Source organism: Coregonus clupeaformis, chromosome 15 (genome assembly GCF_020615455.1).
Source record: "Coregonus clupeaformis isolate EN_2021a chromosome 15, ASM2061545v1, whole genome shotgun sequence".
Classification (NCBI taxonomy): Eukaryota; Metazoa; Chordata; class Actinopteri; order Salmoniformes; family Salmonidae; genus Coregonus; species Coregonus clupeaformis.
Genome location: NC_059206.1, coordinates 23,533,312 through 23,555,773, shown reverse-complemented (window position 1 = coordinate 23,555,773; position 22,462 = coordinate 23,533,312). Strand labels below are relative to the sequence as shown.

Below are 22,462 nucleotides of genomic sequence, written 5' to 3'. Positions count from 1 at the left end.
GTAAACCCATCTAATGGTCAGAGTTAATATGCTAATTATAAGCAGGGTAAACCCATCTAATGGTCAGAGTTAATATGCTAATTATAAGTAGGGTAAACCCATCTAATGGTCAGAGTTAATATGCTAATTATAAGCAGGGTAAACCCATCTAATGGTCAGAGTTAATATGCTAATTATAAGCAGGGTAAACCCATCTAATGGTCAGAGTTAATATGATAATTATAAGCAGGGTAAACCCATCTAATGGTCAGAGTTAATATGCTAATTATAAGCAGGGTAAACCCATCTAATGGTCAGAGTTAATATGCTAATTATAAGCAGGGTAAACCCATCTAATGGTCAGAGTTAATATGATAATTATAAGCAGGGTAAACCCATTTAAAGTAATTACTCTTGTACATCTTATGAAGGGTTTAGATTTGAGCTTCTCTACTAAAGTGTTTTGTGAAACTACTTAATGAACATGGAATGTCAGTTGATAACACATTATATTGATGAACGGCATTGCAATATTACTTGAGTTTCTTCGAGCAACAAAAACAAAAGACCCACTAAAATAGATAAACTATAGCATCATTTCATCATTCTAACATACTTTGCTGGAACCAAATTTGTGTTCCAACTTTGGAGACAGAGTCCAGGACTAGGCTTAATCTAGAACTGGGAAACCAGTCCTTAAGGTTAAATGGCTGCAATTTCCCCAGATACGAGGAGCCACAACTTTGCAGAACTTTTGGATTTCACTTGAGAGCTGAACAAATTAAACCACAGAGAGTGAGTGGTAAACTGACTTAGTTTGAGGATAAATCTATGACAGCTTTGCACATTCTTGGCATTCTCTCAACCAGCTTCATGAGGTAGTCACCTGGAATGCATTTCAATTAACAGGTGTGCCTTCTTAAAAGTTAATTTGTGTTTGAGTCAATCAGTTGTGTTGTGACATGGTAGGGGTGGTATACAGAAGATAGCCCTATTTGGTAAAAGACCAAGTCCATATTATGGCAAGAACAGCTCAAATAAGCAAAGAGAAACGACAGTCCATCATTACATTAAGACATGAAGGTCAGTCAATCCGGAACATTTCAAGAACTTTGAAAGTTTCTTCAAGTGCAGTCGCAAAAACCATCAAGCATTATGATGAAACTGGCTCTCATGAGGACCATCACAGGAATGGAAGACCCAGAGTTACCTCTGCTGCAGAGGATAAGTTCATTAGAGTTACCAGCCTCAGAAATTGCAGCCCAAATAAATGCTTCACAGAGTTAAAGTAACAGACACATCTGATCATCAACTGTTCAGAGAAGACTGTGAATCAGGCCTTCATGGTCGAATTGCTGCAAAGAAACCACTTCTAAAGGACACCAATAATAAGAAGAGACCTGCTTGGGCCAAGAAACACGAGTGATGGACATTAGACCGGTGGAAATGTGTCCTTTGGTCTGGAGTCCAAATTTGAGATTTTTGGTTCAAACCGCCGTGTCTTTGTGAGATGTGGTGTGGGTGAACGGATGATCTGCGCATGTGTAGTTCCCACTGTAAAGCATGGAGGAGGAGGTGTTATGGTATGGGGGTGCTTTGCTGGTGACACGGTCTGTGATTTATTTACAATTCAAGGCACACTTAACCAGCATGGCTACCACAGCATTCTGCAGCAATACGCCATCCCATCTGGTTTGGGCTTAGTGGGATTATCATTTGTTTTTCAACAGGACAATGACCCAACACACCTCCAGGCTGTGTAAGGGCTATTTTACCAAGAAGGAGAGTGATGGAGTGCTGCATCAGATGACCTGGCCTCCACAATCCCCTGACCTCAACCCAATTGAGATGGTTTAGGATGAGTCGGACCGCAGAGTGAAGGAAAAGCAGCCAACAAGTGCTCAGCATATGTGGGAACTCCTTCAAGACTGTTGGAAAAGCATTCCAGGTGAAGCTGGTTGGCAGAATGCCAAGAGTGTGCAAAGCTGTCATCAAGGCAAAGGGTGGCTATTTGAAGAATCGCAAATATAAAATATATTTTGATTTGTTTAACACTTTTTCGTTTACTACATGATTCCATATGTGTTATTTCATAGTTGACGTCTTCACTATTATTCTACAATGTAAAAAAATAGTAAAACTAAAGAAAAACCCTTGAATGAGTAGGTGTATCCAAACTTTTGACTGGTAGTGTATATTGATCAAACGTTATTGTGTGATTGTCATGTGCAACCAGAAGTCATAATATGTGGACCATTTTCATGTTCATAGTGTTTCTGAACTTTTACACACCACCACCAAAGCGTACGGTGGCCATAGAAAAATGATACTGTTTTACAACAAGGGTCATTTCTATGTGAATTATAGTATTTTAGCAGTGTTTTAGTCAGTGAATACCTCCTTCCAGTACTGCGCCACAGTGAAATTCCTGTTCCTCTCGGCCAAGCGACGCAACGCCCTAGCCTCTTTCTTGGACTGCTCGTAACTGGCCGTCCAAATTCCTCGCAAAGATGTCCGGTTTCTAGGGCCTGAAGCAAAGTCAAATATCCTCGGAGGCGGACACTTTAGGTGGTTTCCCTCTGCTTGCCAGGTTTTCGGAACAAGGCCCTGTTTGGGAGGCAAAAATGTACTATAATATGCACAATAGAAAAATACAATATTCTTGCAGGTCTATTTCATACCAGCCTGAATATTATTATTATTATTAACACAATATTGTGTTACAGTCTTGTAATGCCAATAATGTAAAGTCTACTGTCTTTTTTGTTGTGTGTACAGACCACGGGAAGAGTAGCTGTCATCATGGCGTCAGATCATGGGGATCTACTGTCAAACTAATAATACTGTCAAACTGTTGACACACCAAGTAAATTGTACTCAAAGAAATGGGCAACCTTATCATTAGACGTCACAAATAAAACAGTTCATGTTACCTTTTTCTGTCTGTCGATGTTCTCCCACACCCTGTTGCACACCATGCACTCAAACACATCTACGTAGTTCTCCTGTGTCAGGTCCTGGACACCCCACGGGCGTTCCTTCAGCTCCTTTACCAACTCCAGGTTGGAGACTTCACGCTTCAACTTCCACTCCAGATAAGTGGCATACTCCCCGTCGTCCTCATCTAACCTCTTCAGATACCGAGCCAGTTTTTCTGGGGGCTCGTCTGGGACGACTACAACCGCACTACTGTTGCTCGGCAGCCATTTCCGAACGTTGGGAGCCCCGTAATACACGGGGACCACCCCAAGCTTGAGAGGCCTCCACAGTTTCTCTGTGATGTAGTCGTCGCAGACGGCGTTCTCAAAGGCCAGAATGAACTTGTACTGGGCCAGGATCTGGTAGAAGGCCCGCTCCTCCATGGTGGTCGAGTCCCTCAGATGGGAAGGCAGGTCTTTGTTGTGGAGGCATTGTCCATAGGAATCAACCTTGATGTGCTTCATTAACTCGCTCACATAGGTGTCCCGGTCCGACGGAGGGTCGCAGTCTGACTGGACGTACACCACCGGGGCTAGTGTTTTCCTCAGCTCGTTCTTCTGGTCGAGGGACACCAGGTAGGTCTGAGAGGTCAGAACCTCAAGGCTCTCCAGGTACTGGGAGGTGAGGGGCAGGTGGGAGTGCTGGCTGAAGGTGGCTGTGTGGTTAAAGAGGGTGATGACGGGCTCGTGGAAGAGCTTGTAGTTGTTTTTGGGTGACTCCTCGTGAAACAAGGCCCACTGGTGGTGCGCTCTCCTCGGCAGTGGAAGACTCTCGATGTTGAAGTCGGTGCCTGGTTTGATTCAAGAGGGTTGGAAAGGGGAGACACTAGTATAGAGTTGATGTCTTGAATGTGAAGGGTCAGCACACTGAAAGCAATGCTGACCATTTCACTTATTACAGAAGCAATACGTAGAGTAGATTACCATAAAATATGATTTATATTCTTCCTTTTACTCATTTTATCTGAGATGACTTTGAGACAGATTACTCTGGGATCTGAAGAATGATGAAGTAACAGTTGTATGTCTTTCTGCCTTGCAGTGTTTATGGTAGGAGATGCCAGGTGTTTTATTATCATCGGAAATGCTCAACTCAATTTGTCTCGGATATCCTCTTAAATCAGGTGCACTGCTGTCCTCTACTAGGCTGTCAATATATATATTAAATCCTCAATGAGTAGATTAATATTACTGTAATAATAAGATATATATATTAAATCCTCAATGAGAAGTTTAATATTACTGTAATAATAAGATATATTAAATCCTCAATGAGAAGGTTAATATTCCTGTAATAATAAGATATATATATTAAATCCTCAATGAGTAGATTAATATTACTGTAATAATAAGATATATATATAGGAAATCCTCAATGAGAAGCTTAATATTACTGTAATAATAAGATATATATATATTACATCCTCAATGAGAAGTTTAATATTACTGTAATAATAAGATATATATAGGAAATCCTCAATGAGAAGATTCATATTACTGTAATAATAAGATATATATAGGAAATCCTCAATGAGAAGGTTAATATTACTGTAATAATAAGATATATATAGGAAATCCTCAATGAGAAGGTTAATATTACTGTAAAAATAAGATATAAAGTGAGGGAAAAAAGTATTTGATCCCCTGCTGATTTTGTACGTTTGCCCACTGACAAAGAAATGATCAGTCTATAATTTTAATGGTAGGTTTATTTGAACAGTGAGAGACAGAATAACAACAACAAAAATCCAGAAAAACGCATGTCAAAAATGTTATAAATTGATTTGCATTTTAATGAGGGAAATAAGTATTTGACACCCTCTCAATCAGAAAGATTTCTGGCTCCCAGGTGTCTTTTATACAGGTAACGAGCTGAGATTAGAAGCACACTCTTAAAGGGAGTGCTCCTAATCTCAGCTTGTTACCTGTATAAAAGACACCTGTCCACAGAAGCAATCAATCAATTAGATTCCAAACTCTCCACCATGGCCAAGACGAAAGAGCTCTCCAAGGATGTCAGGGACAAGATTGTAGACCTACACAAGGCTGGAATGGGCTACAAGACCATCGCCAAGCAGCTTGGTGAGAAGGTGACAACAGTTGGTGCGATTATTCGCAAATGGAAGAAACACAAAAGAACTGTCAATCTCCCTCGGCCTGGGGCTCCATGCAAGATCTCACCTCGTGGAGTTGCAATGATCATGAGAACGGTGAGGAATCAGCCCAGAACTACACGGGAGGATCTTGTCAATGATCTCAAGGCAGCTGGGACCATAGTCACCAAGAAACCAATTGGTAACACACTATGCCGTGAAGGACTGAAATCCTGCAGCGCCCGCAAGGTCCCCCTGCTCAAGAAAGCACATATACATGCCTGTCTGAAGTTTGCCAATGAACATCTGAATGATTCAGAGAAGAACTGGGTGAAAGTGTTGTGGTCAGATGAGACCAAAATGGAGCTCTTTGGCATCAACTCAACTCGCCGTGTTTGGAGGAGGAGGAATGCTGCCTATGACCCCAAGAACACCATCCCCACCGTCAAACATGGAGGTTGAAACATTATGCTTTGGTGGGGTTTTTCTGCTAAGGGGACAGGACAACTTCACCGCATCAAAGGGACGATGGACGGGGCCATGTACCGTCAAATCTTGGGTGAGAACCTCCTTCCCTCAGCCAGGGCATTGAAAATGGGTCGTGGATGGGGATTCCAGCATGACAATGACCCGAAACACACGGCCAAGGCAACAAAGGAGTGGCTCAAGAAGAAGCACATTAAGGTCCTGGAGTGGCCTAGCCAGTCTCCAGACCTTAATCCCATAGAAAATCTGTGGAGGGAGCTGAAGGTTCGAGTTGCCAAACATCAGCCTCAAAACCTTAATGACTTGGAGAAGATCTGCAAAGAGGAGTGGGACAAAATCCCTCCTGAGATGTGTGCAAACCTTGTGGCCAACTACAAGAAACGTCTGACCTCTGTGATTGCCAACAAGGATTTTGCCACCAAGTACTAAGTCATGTTTAGCAGAGGGGTCAAATACTTATTTCCCTCATTAAAATGCAAATTAATTTATAACATTTTTGTAATGCGTTTTTCTGGATTTTTTTGTTGTTAATCTGTCTCTCACTGTTCAAATAAACCTACCATTAAAATTATAGACTGATCATTTCTTTGTCAGTGGGCAAACGTACAAAATCAGCAGGGGATCAAATACTTTTTTCCCTCACTGTACACTACCGTTCAAAGGTTTGGGGTCACTTAGAAATGTCCTTGTTTTCGAAGAGAAAATAATAATGTTTGTCCATTAAAATAACATCAAATTGATCAGAAATACAGTGTAGACATTGTTAATGTTGTAAATGGCTATTGTAGCTGGAAACGGAATGGAATATCTACATTGGCGTACAGAGGCCCATTATCAGCAACCATCAGTCCTGTGTTCCAATGGCACGTTGTGTTTGCTAATCCAAGTTTATCATTTTAAAAGGCTAATTGATCATTAGAAAACCCTTTTGCAATTATGTTGGCACAGCTGAAAACTGTTGTGCTGATTAAAGAAGCAATAAAACGGGCCTTCTTGAGACTAGTTGAGTATCTGGAGCATCAGCAATTGTGGGTTCGATTACAGGCTCAAAATGGCCAGAAACAAATCACTTTCTTCTGAAACTCGTCAGTCTATTCTTGTTCTGAGAAATGAAGGCTATTTCATGCGAGAAATTGCCAAGAAACTGAAGATCTCGTACAACGCTGTGTACTACTCCTGTCACAGAATAGCACAAAGTGGCTCTAACCAGAATAGAAAGGGGAGTGAGAGGCCCCGGTGCACAACTGAGCAAGAGGACAAATACATTAGTGTCTAGTTCGAGAAACAGGCGCCTCACAGGTCCTCAACTGGCAGCTTCATTAAATAGTCCCGCAAAACACAGGTCTCAAAGTCAACAGTGAAGAGGCGACACCGGGATGCTGACCTTCTAGGCAGAGTTGCAAAGAAAAAGCCATATCTCAGACTGGCCAATAAAAAATAAAATATTAAGATGGGCAAAAGAACACAGACACTGAACAGAGGAAGATTGGAAAAAAGTGTTATGGACAGACGAATCGAAGTTTGAGGTGTTCGGATCACAAAGAAGAACATTTGTGAGACGGAGACCAAATGAAAAGATGCTGGAGGAGTGCTTGATGCCATCTGTCAAGCATGGTGGAGGCAATGTGATGGTCTGGGGGTGATGGTCAGCTCCAAACTATGCAATAACTATTTAGGGAAGAAGCCGTCAGCTGGTATTCTGTCTATAATGGAGTGGCCAGCACAGTCACCGGATCTCAACCCTTTTGAGCTGTTGTGGGAGCAGCTTGACCGTATGGTACGTAAGAAGTGCCCATCAAGCCAATCCAACTTGTGGGAGGTGCTTCAGAAAGCATGGGGTGAAATCTCTTCAGATTACCTCAACAAATTGACAACTAGAATGCCAAAGGTCTGCAAGGCTGTAATTGCTGCAAATGGAGGATTCTTTGACGAAAGCAAAGTTTCAATTAAAAATCATTATTTTTAACCTTGTCAATGACTACATTTCCTATTCATTTTGCTATATTTCCTATTCAAACTCATTTCATGTATGTTTTCATGGAAAACAAGGACATTTCTAAGTGAACCCAAACTTTTGAACGGTAGTATATATATATATAGGAAATCCTCAATGAGAAGGTTAATATTACTGTAATAATGAGATATAGGAAATCCTCAATGAAAAGGTTAATATTACTGTAATAATAAGATATAGGAAATCCTCAATGAGAAGGTTAATATTACTGTAATAATAAGATACAGTTGAAGTCGGAGGTTTACATACACTTAGGTTGGAGTCATTAAAACTTGTTTTTCAACCACTCCACAAATTTCTTGTTAACAAACTATAGTTTTGGCAAGTCGGTTAGGACATCTACTTTGTGTATGACACAAGTCATTTTTCCAACAATTGTTTACAGACGATTATTTCACTTATAATTCACTCTATCACAATTCCAGTGGGTCAGAAGTTTACATACACTAAGTTGACTGTGCCTTTAAACAGCTTGGAAAATTCCAGAAAATGTTGTCATGGCTTTATAAGCTTCTGATAGGCTAATTGACATCATTTGAGTCAATTGGAGGTGTACCTGTGGATGTATTTCAAGGCCTACCTTCAAACTCAGTGCCTCTTTGCTTGACATCATGGGAAAATCAAAAGAAATCAGCCAAGACCTAAGAAAAAAAATGGTAGACCTGATAGATTTGAAGGTACCACATTAATCTGTACAACCAATAGTATGCAAGTATAAACACCCTGGGACCACGCAGCCGTCATACCGCTCAGGAAGGAGACGCGTTCTGTCTCCTAGAGATGAACGTACTCGGGTGCGAAAAGTGCAAATCAATCCCAGAACAACAGCAAAGCACCTTGTGAAGATGCTGGAGGAAACAGGTACAAAAGTATCTATATTCACAGTAAAACAAGTCCTATATCGACATAACCTGAAAGGCCGCTCAGCAAGGAAGAAGCCACTGCTCCAAAACAGCCATAAAAAAGCCAGTCTACAGTTTGCAACTGCACATGGGGACAAAGATCGTACTTTTTGGAGAAATGTCCTCTGGTCTGATGAAACAAAAATAGAACTGTTTGGCCATAATGGAGGAAAAAGGGGGTTGCTTGCAAGCCGAAGAACACCATCCCAACCGTGATGCACGGGGGTGGCAGCATCATGTTCTGGGGGTGCTTTGCTGCAGGAGGGACTGGTGCACTTCACAAAATAGATGGCGTCATGAGGAAGGAAAATTATGTGGATATATTGAAGCAACATCTCAAGACATCAGTCAGAAAGTTAAAGCTTGGTCGCAAATGGGTCTTCCAAATGGACAATGACCCCAAGCATACTTCCAAAGTTGTGGCAAAATGGCTTAAGGACAACAAAGTCAAGGTATTGGAGTGGCCATCACAAAGCCCTGACCTCAATCCTATAGAACATTTGTGGGCAGAACTGAAAAAGCGTGTGCGAGCAAGGAGGCCTACAAACCTGACTCAGTTACACCAGCTCTGTCAGGAGGAATGGGCCAAAATTCACCCAACTTATTGTGGAAGGCTACCCGAAACGTTTGACCCAAGTTAAACAATTTAAAGGCAATGCTACCAAATACTAATTGAGTGTATGTAAACTTCTGACCCACTGGGAATGTGATGAAAGAAACAAAAGCTGAAAGAAATCATTCTCTCTACTATTATTCTGACATTTCACATTCTTAAAATAAAGTGGTGATCCTAACTGACCTAAGACAGGGAATTTTTACTAGGATTAAATGTCAGGAATTGTGAAAACTGAGTTTAAATGTATTTGGCTAAGGTGTATGTAAACTTCTGACTTCAACTTTATATATAGGAAATCCTCAATGAGAAGGTTAATATTATGGTAAGAATTAGCAAATGGATGCACACAATGCTATTGGATACATATAACTCTATAGTTCCCTCTAAGAAAATCATGGTTAGAACCAAGGTACAAGGAGGTAAGAACCAGATGTGATTCTGAACCTTCATTAACAGACATTAACATACATTGCAATTCCAGCAAGAGTTTTTAGTGCCATACACATAAGGTAGGCCTACAGGATACGCAAATATTATCTTTCATCAATCACTGTTGTCACAATAAGGTGCTCTAGGGTCAACTATTTCTATGGAAACGGTTGAACCAATACAGTAACGTGCATCTGCAATAGCAGGGCATTCTCTTCAGCGTGGACCCACAGAACAATGGCTCCCTCTAGTGTACATTTGATCATGTTTACTCAAATCAAAAACGTGCTCCATCCCTACTGTATCATATCACACCAATTGAAGAATCAGAGGATGATAATGTCATACCAAACCATCCATGTAGATGAATACATCTCAACAAAGACGGCCTAATCAGTTTTTACTTGACTGTAGAAATGTACTAAATCTTGTCCTCCTTCAAGCCTCTTGTCAACTAGGCTAAGTATCATGATGACAAACAATTTGTCTAAATCAAACACCATACCAAGTTGAAATAATTATTTACACTGTTAGCTTGAGGAACTATACAGACCCATACATAGTACATTTTCAGATGTTCCTATAGTCTCAACGAATGTCAAATAAAGAAATACAAATAAAGGTCTCACCATAGAATAGGAAGGCCTGTGTTGATGGGTGAGAGTAGAGGGTTCTGTTGATGGTGAAGAAGCACTTGTTTGTCCCACACTCTCCTAGTCGTCCAATCTCTCCTGTTAGTGGGGACCACCATACAATGTAAGGGTACTGGCCCTCTGGACCTCCAGGGGGGGTTCTCTCACTGGCCAACATGCCGCTGCCATGTAAACCATGTCTCCAGCCTGACTCGTGTAGGTTCCTTGGAGGGAGGATGTGTACTGTCCTTTCAAACTGACCAAGCTCCACCACCACCTATGCAAAGACAGAAAATCTATATTACCACTGAATGTACCTTTTGGGAAATATAGACCATCTTTTTGACACCACACTGTTTGGGAAGTATATGGATTTTGAATGATTCAGGTTATGGTCATTTTCATGAAGATGTGCAATGCATGCAATAACATGCACCTCAGCATAAACACATGCATGCAGCCTGACAGTAAAACACTACGAAAGTATGATGATAATACATGCAATAATGTATGTATAGCTAAATTAATGAGTTTCAAATACCAACAGACATCTAATTCCATGCATTCTGGAATATACCAGTTAATGATATGGGATTGAGATGGTTAACCAGGTGGGAAAAGATAAGGAAATACCAGAGGTGAAAGAGATTCTAGTTTTCATCCCAGTATTAGTCAGATAGACCAAGCAGACCTAGGAACAGATGTTGGGGAGGGAATCTATTGCGTTTCTGCACTTTGTGCCTGCAAACAAAAGATAGGAATCAACACAACTCTCTATATGCAAATGTTTGCGTGCAAAGCGTTTGTTATTCTATGTAGTGCCACGTTCTTGAAGACACAATGTAACCACTGCGAGAAAAAAATGGATACATTTCACAACGGTGGAAACCATTGGCGTGAAAAGGTCACTACTGTAGGGTACAACTGACAGTGTTTCTGTTCGACCTCTATACTTTTCGTTCATGTAACAACAAATACCTGCAGAGTAATCCAAATAAAAAGTACAGCTGATAGGCAGAGGAAGAAAACTAAAAGTTTCCTCAAAGAAAGTCTTGAAAGTCTTGCCATCTTTCGACTATTGAGCAGCACGGAGGGAAAAACAACTTGCTAAAACTCATATTTAAACGTTCCTCTGTTCAGTGGCGTTTCTAAAAGTATTTCAAATTGTTTGATTGTATTGTTAATAGCGAATCGCTTGTTTTGAAGTAGCGGAGATGCACGCGGCCATTTTCCATATTTTCGTTGGCAATGAGGGGATTCGATTATTCGGCCCGGGTTACCCGGTGAAAGGAGTTTCAAAGGGTGAAAAGTGATATCATTCGTTTTGGGAACCGGGCTGCCTCCTGTGTGTGAGACAGGAGCCAGTTCAAAGCCCACGCGAGAAATCGGCTCAAAACAAAAGTGATGTAGCCTAGGCTAGATTAAGCACGTGGAGAAATTAGTAGGAATCTGTGTTTTCACTTGCAAAAGTGATTGCTTTTTTAAAAACACTTTATCTGTCTTCCCAATGAAAACTATTTTGAAAATACGAACATATATTTTACGGAAAGTATATATTGTATGTTTTTGGACGATGCACCATGCTGCCTTGTTGACAACCTGACCGAGCGGCGCAGATTACTGCTCGATTTGAGAAGGGCGGTCCTCCCTCACCGCTTTTTCCCGTTCACATCACGGGCCATAGACCGTTGCACCGCGGCTCAGGTTCATAGAGCTCCCTCAGCATCTTCACAAACATCAGGGGAGGTCCCAATTCTCATTGGTTATTGTACACTTCCGTCAATCAGAGACCTTCTAGGAGTCTGATAGGCTTGTGAAGTAGGCTAAATGATCATGTCAACAAATATACATGAACATAAAATTGCATAAAATAGTACAATTACATTAAATTAGGCTTATAATTGGTCTAAAAATTTATATATTTTGTATCACTGCTCAATACAGTATCTGAATAAGTAATTTTACATGAAGGTATCTACTATCTATCGATTGAGCTTATACCACACCTGGCTGATGAGTGATTTTCACAGAGTGTGCAGCATTTTCCTTTCTGTTCCCCATCTGCTACATTTACATTACATTTAGCTACACCAATCTATTTGGAGACTTACCTATTCTGTCCACTTTAGATTTAATCAGTCCATGTTTAGTCCAGCTTTATCTTGGCCAGGTCGCAGTTGTAAATGAGAACTTGTTCTCAACTGGCTTACCTGGTTAAATAAAGGTGAAATAAAATAAAAAATAAAAAATGTGTGGGTTGGTTCTTTACAAGACCTTCACCTTCTCTTTCACATTTTTTGTCACTTTATGTAGGGATTTTGTACTTGTGAAATTGTTTTCTTTGTCTACTCCAGATTTCTCCCTTTCAAGGCCAAAGTATCACTGAAGAGAAGCTTTAACATTTTAAAGTAATTTCCGATTGAGCCAACATATGCAGCGTTGACCTTGAATGCAGTCTCCGCAACCACGGGAACATTGCCTTTAATAGTCAATGGCGCTAGAAAGCGGATGTTCAGCGTTACGGATTGAACAGAGCCCTTTCACTTCTTTCCTCTGTTGAACTTTAAAGCCAAAACTCCACTTCTTATAAAAACTTGATTATACGAAACAGGCCCAGCTGACATGTTTGATGAGAAAAATATAGTCCAGAGACCTAGTCTTTCTTTATACAGTATAGTGTATTTTTTCATGTGTTTTCTGTCAAAGGTTTGCCTTTAAGAAGAGAGACAGTAAGAAAAAGAGGCGTGAGACCACAGATGTAAAGAAAGTGAATCAGCAAAACAAATGCTGGGTACAGCACAGACCATTTTACACAATCAATAATTTTCAGCAAATAATTCTCTCAAATTCGTCTACAGGGATTTACTCTCTAATTTTACTCATGGCATAACATCTGATTGAATATGTATGATGTAATGACTTCCATTTAACAACAACAGCAGTGGTGAGGGCGCAGTGGTCTAAGGCACTGCATCGCAGTGCTAACTGTGCCACTAGAGATCCTGGTTCGAATCCAGGCTCTGTCGCAGCCGGCCGCGACCGGGAGACTCATGGGCGGCGCACAATTGGCCCAGCGTCGTCCAGGGTAGGGGAGGGAATGGCCGGCAGGGATGTAGCTCAGTTGATAGAGCATGGCGTTTGCAACGCCAGGGTTGTGGGTTCGATTCCCACAGGGGGCCAGTATAAAAAATATATATATACATGTATTCACTAACTGTAAGTCGCTCTGGATAAGAGCGTCTGCTAAATGACTAAAATGTAAATGTAAATGTGACCTGTCATTTAGCTAAAATATATACACTACCAGTCAAAAGTTTGGACACACCTACTCATTCCAGGATTTTTATTAATTTTTACTATTTTCTACATTGTAGAATAATAGTGAAGACATCAAAACTATGAAATAACACATATGGAATCATGTAATAACCAAAAAAGTGTTAAACAAATCAAAATATATTTTATATTTGAGATTCTTCAAAGTAGCCACCTTTTGCCTTGATGACAGCTTTGCACACTCTTGGCATTCTCTCAAGCAGCTTCATGAGGTAGTCACCTGGAATGCATTTCAATTAACAGGTGTGCCTTGTTAAAAGTTAATTTGTGGAATTTCTTTCCTTCTAATGCATTTGAGCCAATCAGTTGTGTTGTGACATGGTAGGGGGGTATACAGAAGATAGCCCTATTTAGTAAAAGACCAAGTCCATATTATGGCAAGAACAGCTCAAATAAGCAATGAGAAACGACAGTCCATCATTACTTTAAGACATCAAGCGCTATGATGAAACTGGCTCTCATGAGGACCACCACAGGAATGGAAGACCCAGAGTTACCTCTGCTGCAGAGGATAAGTTCATTAGCGTTGCCCAAATAAATGCTTCACAGAGTTCAAGTAACAGACACATCTCAACATCAACTGTTCAGAGGAGACTGCGTGAATCAGGCCTTCATGGTTGCCCCACCAACATTTACATGCTAAAATTGCCACTGCACAACAGTCACAGAATGGGAGGTGGAATTTACTTCATTTTTTTCTGTGTCCTAACTGACCTCTTCACCTCTTTATTTATATCTGCCCAATGTCCTAACTGACCTCTTCATCTGCCCAGTGTCCTAAATGACCTCTTCATCTGCCCAGTGTCCTAACTGACCTCTTCATCTGCCCAATGTCCTAACTGACCTCTTCATCTGCCCAGTGTCCTAACTGACCTCTTCATCTGCCCAGTGTCCTAACTGACCTCTTCATCTGCCCAGTGTCCTAACTGACCTCTTCATCTGCCCAATGTCCTAACTGACCTCTTCATCTGCCCAGTGTCCTAACTGACCTCTTCATCTGCCCAGTGTCCTAACTGACCTCTTCACCTCTTTATTTACACTACATGACCAAAAGTATTATCACAAGTCATCCAATATTATCACAAGTCATCCAATGTTATCACAAGTCATCCAGTATCACAAATCATCCAATATTATCACAAGTCATCCAATATTATCATACGTCATCCATTATTATCACAAGTCATCCAATATTATCACAAGTCATCAAAATGGGAGATAATGTTTATCGCGGAACATGTACACTAAATGACCAAAAGTATGTGGACACGTGCTCGTCGAACATCTCATTCCAAAATCATGGGCATTAATATGGAGTTGGTCCCCCTTTTGTTGGTATAACAGCCTCCAGTCATCTGGGAAGTCTTTCCACTAGATGTTGGAACATTGCTGCATGGACTTGCTTCCATTCAACCACAAGCATTAGTGAGGTGGGGCACTGGCCCGCAGTTGGCGTTCAAATTCATCCCAAAGGTGTTCTATTGGTATGAGGTCAGTGCTCTGTGCAGGCCAGTCAAGTTCTTCCATACCGATCTCGACAAAGCATTTCTGTATGGACCTCGCTTTGTGCACGGTGGCATTGTCATGCTGAAACAGGAAAGGGCCTTCCCCAAACTGTTGCCACAAAGTTGGAAGCACAGAATCGTCTAGAATGTCATTGTATGCTGTAGCGTTCAGATTTCCCTTCACTGGAACTAAGGGGCCTAGCCCGAACCAATGGCGGCGAGCTTTACACTACTCCAGACAACGCTGGGCATTGCGCATGGTGATCTTAGGCTTGTGTGCGGCTAATCGGCCATGGAAACCCATTTCATGAAGCCCCCTGACGAACAGTTCTTGTGATAACGTTGCTTCCAGAGGCAGTTTGCCTCGAGTCTTCTTGGGTACGACACTACAAGCTTGCTACACCTGTATTTGGGGAGTTTTTCCCAATCTTCTCTGCAGATCCTCTCCACCTCATTTGAAAAATAAAACTACTTTGTACAGTGAGGGAAAAAAGTATTTGATCCCCTGCTGATTTTGTACGTTTGCCCACTGACAAAGACATGATCAGTCTATAATTTTAATGGTAGGTTTATTTGAACAGTGAGAGACAGAATAACAACAAAATAATCCAGAAAAACGCATGTAAAAAATGTTATAAATTGATTTGCATTTTAATGAGGGAAATAAGTATTTGACCCCTCTGCAAAACATTACTTAGTACTTGGTGGCAAAACCCTTGTTGGCAATCACAGAGGTCAGACGTTTCTTGTAGTTGGCCACCAGGTTTGCACACATCTCAGGAGGGATTTTGTCCCACTCCTCTTTGCAGATCTTCTCCAAGTCATTAAGGTTTCGAGGCTGACGTTTGGCAACTCGAACCTTCAGCTCACTCCACAGATTTTCTATGGGATTAAGGTCTGGAGACTGGCTAGGCCACTCCAGGACCTTTATGTGCTTCTTATTGAGCCACTCCTTTGTTGCCTTGGCCGTGTGTTTTGGGTCATTATCATGCTGGAATACCCATCCACGACCCATTTTTAATGCCTTGGCTGAGGGAAGGAGGTTCTCACCCAAGATTTGACGGTACATGGCCCGTCCATCGTCCCTTTGATGCGGTCAAGTTGTCCTGTCCCCTTAGCAGAAAAACACCCCCAAAGCATAATGTTTCAACCTCCATGTTTGACGGTGGGGATGGTGTTCTTGGGGTCATAGGCAGCATTCCTCCTCCTCCAAACACGGCGAGTTGAGTTGATACCAAAGAGCTTGATTTTGGTCTCATCTGACCACAACACTTTCACCCAGTTCTCATCTGAATCATTCAGATGTTCATTGGCAAACTTCAGACGGCCCTGTATATGTGCTTTCTTGAGCAGGGGGACCTTGCGGGCGCTGCAGGATTTCAGTCCTTCACGGCGTAGTGTGTTACCAATTGTTTTCTTGGTGACTATGGTCCCAGCTGCCATGAGATCATTGACAAGATCCTCCCGTGTAGTTCTGGGCTGATTCCTCACCGTTCTCATGATCAATACAACTCCACGAGGTGAGATCTTGCATGGAGCCCCAGGCCGAGGGAGATTGACAGTTCTTTTGTGTTTCTTCCATTTGCGAATAATCGCACCAACTGTTGTCACCTTCTCACCAAGCTGCTTGGCGATGGTCTTGTAGCCCATTCCAGCCTTGTGTAGGTCTACAATCTTGTCCCTGACATCCTTGGAGAGCTCTTCGGTCTTGGCCATGGTGGAGAGTTTGGAATCTGATTGATTGATTGCTTCTGTGGACAGGTGTATTTTATACAGGTAACAAACTAAGATTATGACCACTCCCTTTAAGAGTGTGCTCCTAATCTCAGCTCGTTACCTGTATAAAAGACACCTGGGAGCCAGAAATCTTTCTGATTGAGAGGGGGTCAAATACTTATTTCCCTCATTAAAATGCAAATCAATTTGTAACATTTTTGACATGCGTTTTTCTGGATTTATTTGTTGTTATTCTGTCTCTCACTGTTCAAATAAACCTACCATTAAAATTATAGACTGATCATTTCTTTGTCAGTGGGCAAACAAACAAAATCAGCAGGGGATCAAATACTATTTTCCCTCACTGTATGTGCATTTACAGAGACATTCTGAAAAACAGTTGGTTGCTCTGTGACATCACTTGGGGAACCACTCGCTAAACTGGTGGCGTTTGAATGAATCAATGCGACTGAGTGTACTGGCACTGCAAACATTATTCACATGTAAAGCGTTTTATGGCAGTATGAAAAATGTATGCACTCACTAAACTGTAAGTCGCTCTGGATAAGAGCGTCTGATAAATGACTAAAATGTCAATGTCATGTTGCTATCCTATGAAATTATTTTGCAACAAAATGTTCTGTATAACAATGGGCCATTTTGGTTATTTTACAGATGTACATGTCCTACGATAGGGTGACAGATGGCCTTTACACTCATCACTGAAATGTGCCGATCATGCCAGCTGTCATATCATAATAACACAGTCATTTTGTAATGTCAAATATGAGATGTAGGGATGCATAGATCAGGGGATGTTCATTCAACAAACGAACCGCCAGCTGTCCAACTCAATGCCTATCCAGGGGAGTAGCCTACTGTCCAACTCAATGCCTATCCAGGGGAGTAGCCTACTGTCCAACTCAATGCCTATCCAGGGGAGTAGCCTACTGTCCAACTCAATGCCTATCCAGGGGAGTAGCCTACTGTCCAACTCAATGCCTATCCAGGGGAGTAGCCTACTGTCCAACTCAATGCCTATCCAGGGAGTAGCCTACTGTCCAACTCAATGCCTATCCAGGGGAGTAGCCTACTGTCCAACTCAATGCCTATCCAGGGAGTAGCCTACTGTCCAACTCAATGCCTATCCAGGGAGTAGCCTACTGTCCAACTCAATGCCTATCCAGGGGAGTAGCCTACTGTCCAACTCAATGCCTATCCAGGGGAGTAGCCTACTGTCCAACTCAATGCCTATCCAGGGGAGTAGCCTACTCACACGTCCAAAAGGCTACTGACTGAGAGTACAGTGATAAAGTCTAAACGCTATAGCTGCCATGGTCTCATGTTAGAAAACATGCCATGGTCTCTGCCTAGAAAACTCCTTGGACTAGCCTATTATGTAAGCCAGAGGGGACAGCACAGCACACGAACAAGGGAGGGAGGGAGACAGGGAGAGAGAAGTTGGCGGCCGCCCACTGGGGCTATACAGTGCATTCGGAAAGTATTCAGACCCCTTGACTTTTTCCACATTTTGTTACATTACAGCCTTATTCTAAAATGGATTAAATTGTTCCCACCCCCTCAATCTACACACAATACCACATAATGACAAAGCAAAAACAGGTTTTTAAATATTTACAAATTTATTAATAAAAAATAAAAACGGAAATAACATTTACATAAGTATTCAGACTCTTTACTCAGTACTTTGTTGAAGCACCTTTTGCAGCGATTACAACCTAGAGTCTTCTTGGGTATGATGCTACAAGCTTGGCACACCTGTATTTGTAGAGTTTCTCCCATTCTTCTTTGTAGATCCTCTCAAGCTCTGTCAGGTTGTGTGGGGAGTGTCACTGCACAGCTATTTTCAGGTCTCTCCAGAGATGTTCGATCGGGTTCAAGTCTGGGCTCTGGCTGGGCCACTCAAGGACATTCAGAGACTTGTCCCAAAGCCACTCCTGCGTTGTCTTGGCTGTGTGCTTAGGGTTGTTGTCCTGTTGGAAGGTGAACCTTCACCCCAGTCTGAGGTCCTGAGCACTCTGGAGGAGATATTCATCAAGGATCTCTGTACTTTAATTTGTTAATCTTTCCCTCGATCCTGACTAGTCTCCCAGTCCCTGCCGCTGAAAAACATCCCCACAGCATGATGCTGCCGCCACCATGCTTCACCGTAGGGATGGTGCCAGGTTTCCTCCAGACGTCACGCTTGGCATTCAAGCCAAAGAGTTCAATCTTGGTTTCATCAGACCACAGAATCTTTTGGCAAACTCCAAGCGGGTTGTCATGTGCCTTTTACTGAGGAGGGCTTCCGTCTGGCCACTCTACCATAAAGGCCTGATTGGTGGAGTGCTGCAGAGATGGTTGTTGTCCTTCTGGAAGGATCTCCCATCTCCACAGAGGAACTCTGGAGCTCTGTCAGAGTGGCCAATCGGGTTCTTGGTCACCTCCCTGACCAAGGCCCTTCTCCCCCGATTGCTCAGTTTGACCAGGCGGCCAGCTCTAGGAAGAGTCTTGGTGGTTCCAAACTTCTTCCATTTAAGAATGATGGAGGCCACTGTGTTCTTGGGGACCTTCAATGCTGCTGCAATTTTTTGGTACCCTACCCCAGATCTGTGCCTCGACACAATCCTGTCTCGGAGCTCTATGGACAATTCCTTTGACCTCATGGCTTGGGTTTTGCTCTGACATGCACTGTCAACTGTGGGACCTTATATAGACAGGTGTGTACCTTTCCAAATCATGTCCAGTCAATTGAATTTACCACAGTTGGACTCCAATCAAGTTGTAGAAATATCTCAAGGATGATCAATGGAAACAGGATGCACCTGAGCTCAATTTCGAGTCTCATAGCAAAGGGAAATACTTTTTTTATTTTAATACATTTGCAAACATTTCTAAAAACCTGTTTTAGCTTTGTCATTATGGGGTATTGTGTGTGGATTGATGAAGATCTTTTTTTTAAATTTAATCAATTTAAGAATAAGGCTGTAACATAACAAAATGTGGAAAAAGTCAAGGGGTCTGAATACTTTCAGAATGCACTGTATATCTACCCAGTGTCCTTACTGACCACTCCACCTCCTTATTTATATCTGCCCAGTGCCAGATAATGGGGATGAGACCATCCACACAAATAACTTCATTATATCTGGATCTATTTACGTAAGAAAGCCACGACCCTGGATTTACAAACAAGAGCAATATAATATAGATTAGTACAGTATCTAGTCTGCCACATGTCAATTATATCACATGACAATCATCCAGCAATAAGATAGTTGTTGTCTTTCACTTCACTTTTGTATTCTGAATATGACCATTTTGTTATGGCTGCTGTAGTTGAATTGAATAAAGCATGTTAACTCATACCTTTTTCTTATTCGACTTGACCTAAGGACACAGCCTGGTCTCATAGACTAGACGTAGCATAGTAAATGTAAATCCTGGACACCCAAATTAGTATGATACGTTATCTTTGGTATGGTTACATAAGACAGGTGGTTACCTAAGGCAAAAACGAAAGTAGGGTGGTTGGTCGGGGTGGTTAGGTAGGCATATGACGCAAACGTCTAGCAACCCAAAGGTTGCGAGTTCAAATCTCAACATGGACAACTTTAGCATTTTAGCTGATTAGCAACTTTTCAAGTACTTACTACTTTTTAGCTACTTTGCAACTACTTAGCATGTTAGCTAACCCTTCCCCTAACCCTAACCTTAACCGTTTAACCTAACTCCTAAACTTAACCTTAACCCTAACCCCTAGCCTAGGTAACATTAGCCACCTAGGTAGAATTCGTAACATGTCATACATTTTGCAAATTCGTAACATATAGTGATTTTGAAATGTTTTAACACATTGTAAGTTTAGCAAATTCCTAACATATAATACGAATTGTAATTCGTAACATATCATACAAAATGGGTGATGGACATCCACAAATGAATACATACCATACGAAATGTAGCATATTATACTAAATGGAGTGTCTCAGATTCACATACAGAATAATACAAAATGCTCTGAGACCAGTTCGAAGGACAGAGTGCCCTCAACCTGTAAAAGACCAAGATGCCAAATTGGGTGCATTTTTCAAAACCTTCAATGTTTTGATGCTGAGTCTTTTCAGAAGGACATAAACTGCATTACCCTGATAAAATAGACTGAGGACAAATGGTTACGAGCTCGAGGCAAAAGTGTGAGACAGCTGGCCTATCCTGCCAATTTTGAAAAGCATAGTTAAGAGTTATGGAGGCCTGACACTGCTGTGAGAATAAAGAACATTTTAATGGGCCTACATGAACGTGTGATATACAAGGATTGGCCCAGAGCTCACGCCGATAACTTTAGTAAAACTTGTAAAAGGGAACTTTTGGCATACTGAATTTTAGGTGGTGAACATGTTGTGATGTTGGGTGACAGTAGCATTTGTGAATGGAATGAAGAGCTGTTCGGAGCCGGCTCTTTTCGGTGAAAGAATCCAATAAGAATGAAAAGGCTGAGTGAAAAGACTTGAAATGCCCTTCACTAGTAAAGGTCTCTGCATCAACATAGAAGACAAGGAGGCAGGACAATTGATAAGAGGAGACAGACTATTACTCTTTGATATTTATTTGATATGATTAATAATATTAATAAATATGATATTTATTTGGCTGGTCTCCTCTTAGGACCTGCTTAGAGTGCTGGATGTGTGTGTGTGTGTGTGTGTGTGTGTGTGTGTGTGTGTGTGTGTGTGTGTGTGTTAGAGTTCTCATCTGGCTTGAAAATTAAAGCCCGGTCTTACCCAAGCCCGGTGAGCTGAAGCCCAAACCCAAGCCCAGGCCCGGTCCAACATCACTGAAATGTAAGCTCCAAAAAAAAAAAAAAAAGCCAGATTTCAAGAAGGCGGGCGGCAGTGAAACGTGATGAGACGAGGAGACAGCCCTTGTCTTAGAAAAGCGAGGAGAGAGGGAAAACTCACCATAGTAATAATCAACTGAATGATGAACATATTGAAATAAAGTAGGCTAATGCAATTGAAGGCATGTATCAAATTGTTGCTTATAGGCCTACTGAAAGTCCTATCCAACCGTTATACACAATTTAAAGCAATAACCGTGTGTGGTCAACTAGATGATCATTTCAGCACTGTTTTCATTGGGACAGCGCCAAGTGTGGGGTTTGTCTTGATAAATCAATCAATGTCCGATTTGTTTTCACTTAATCTCCGTTTGGATATTTAGCTAGTCTACAGTTAGGCTGGGAAAATGTTATCTATGTTGAGGTGAATGCTCATGATCATCTTTATTCTTGTTTGCTCATATATTAGTGATCATTAACATTTTGCTAGCATGTTATGTGGCTCAGTGGCGACCCCGTTATTCAGGGCCCTGCCCCACCTGTTTTGAGCCCCACCTGTTTAGCAAAAAATAAATAAGTTGCCTGTTTTGCATGTTATTTTGGCATTAACACATGTCACATATCAGTTAGCAAACAATGTAAAAATATATAATATTTGAGTTAATAAAGCCGCATACAAACATGGTCTGTTTTTTGCTTTCTTGGTAAGGCAGCTCCAAAACGCAGGTGTTTCAGCCTAGCTCAAATACGGAGCGTAGGGGTTGGTAATGTTCTCTAGTTGCGCTGTGATTGGCTCAGCGTTCTGTCACTCATGGGGACACTACGTCACTGCAAAATCTACAGGGAGAGCAAAAAAATTCAAGCCCCTTGGGTGCTGCCATAGAGTTACATTAGAAGTACCCATCCAAGAAGGCTCAAGGTCATTGGCCACAGATA

The 22,462-nt window shown here is 41.6% G+C and overlaps 1 protein-coding gene across 2 annotated transcripts; it reads right to left on the bottom strand.

The window, feature by feature from the left end:
- Positions 1-2,124: 2,124 nt before the first annotated feature.
- Positions 2,125-11,359, bottom strand: fut10 (fucosyltransferase 10). 2 transcript variants are annotated; one of them, XM_041899378.1, is made up of 5 exons: positions 11,108-11,187; positions 10,763-10,870; positions 10,127-10,406; positions 2,913-3,748; positions 2,125-2,586 (listed from the first exon to the last, which is right to left on the bottom strand). In XM_041899378.1, exons 3-5 carry the CDS (start codon positions 10,305-10,307, stop codon positions 2,362-2,364), a joined length of 1,242 nt encoding a protein of 413 aa, XP_041755312.1. In that variant the 5' UTR covers positions 10,308-10,406; positions 10,763-10,870; positions 11,108-11,187; the 3' UTR covers positions 2,125-2,361. The 2 variants fall into 2 exon arrangements, with proteins under 2 accessions (XP_041755312.1, XP_041755311.1); XM_041899377.1 differs by lacking the exon at positions 10,763-10,870 and having other exon boundaries at positions 11,108-11,359.
- Between the last annotated feature and the right edge of the window lie 11,103 nt (positions 11,360-22,462).

Coding starts and splice junctions, on each gene's coding strand:
- fut10 (XM_041899377.1), bottom strand. CDS start 11,197: ATGGCAAGACTTTCAAGACTTTCTTTGAGGAAACTTTTAGTTTTCTTC. Junction 10,407..11,107: donor TTATTTGGATTACTCTGCAG/GTATTTGTTGTT, acceptor GTCTTTGCATAG/GTGGTGGTGGAGCTTGGTCA. Junction 3,749..10,126: donor ACAGGCCTTCCTATTCTATG/GTGAGACCTTTA, acceptor GAATCAAACCAG/GCACCGACTTCAACATCGAG.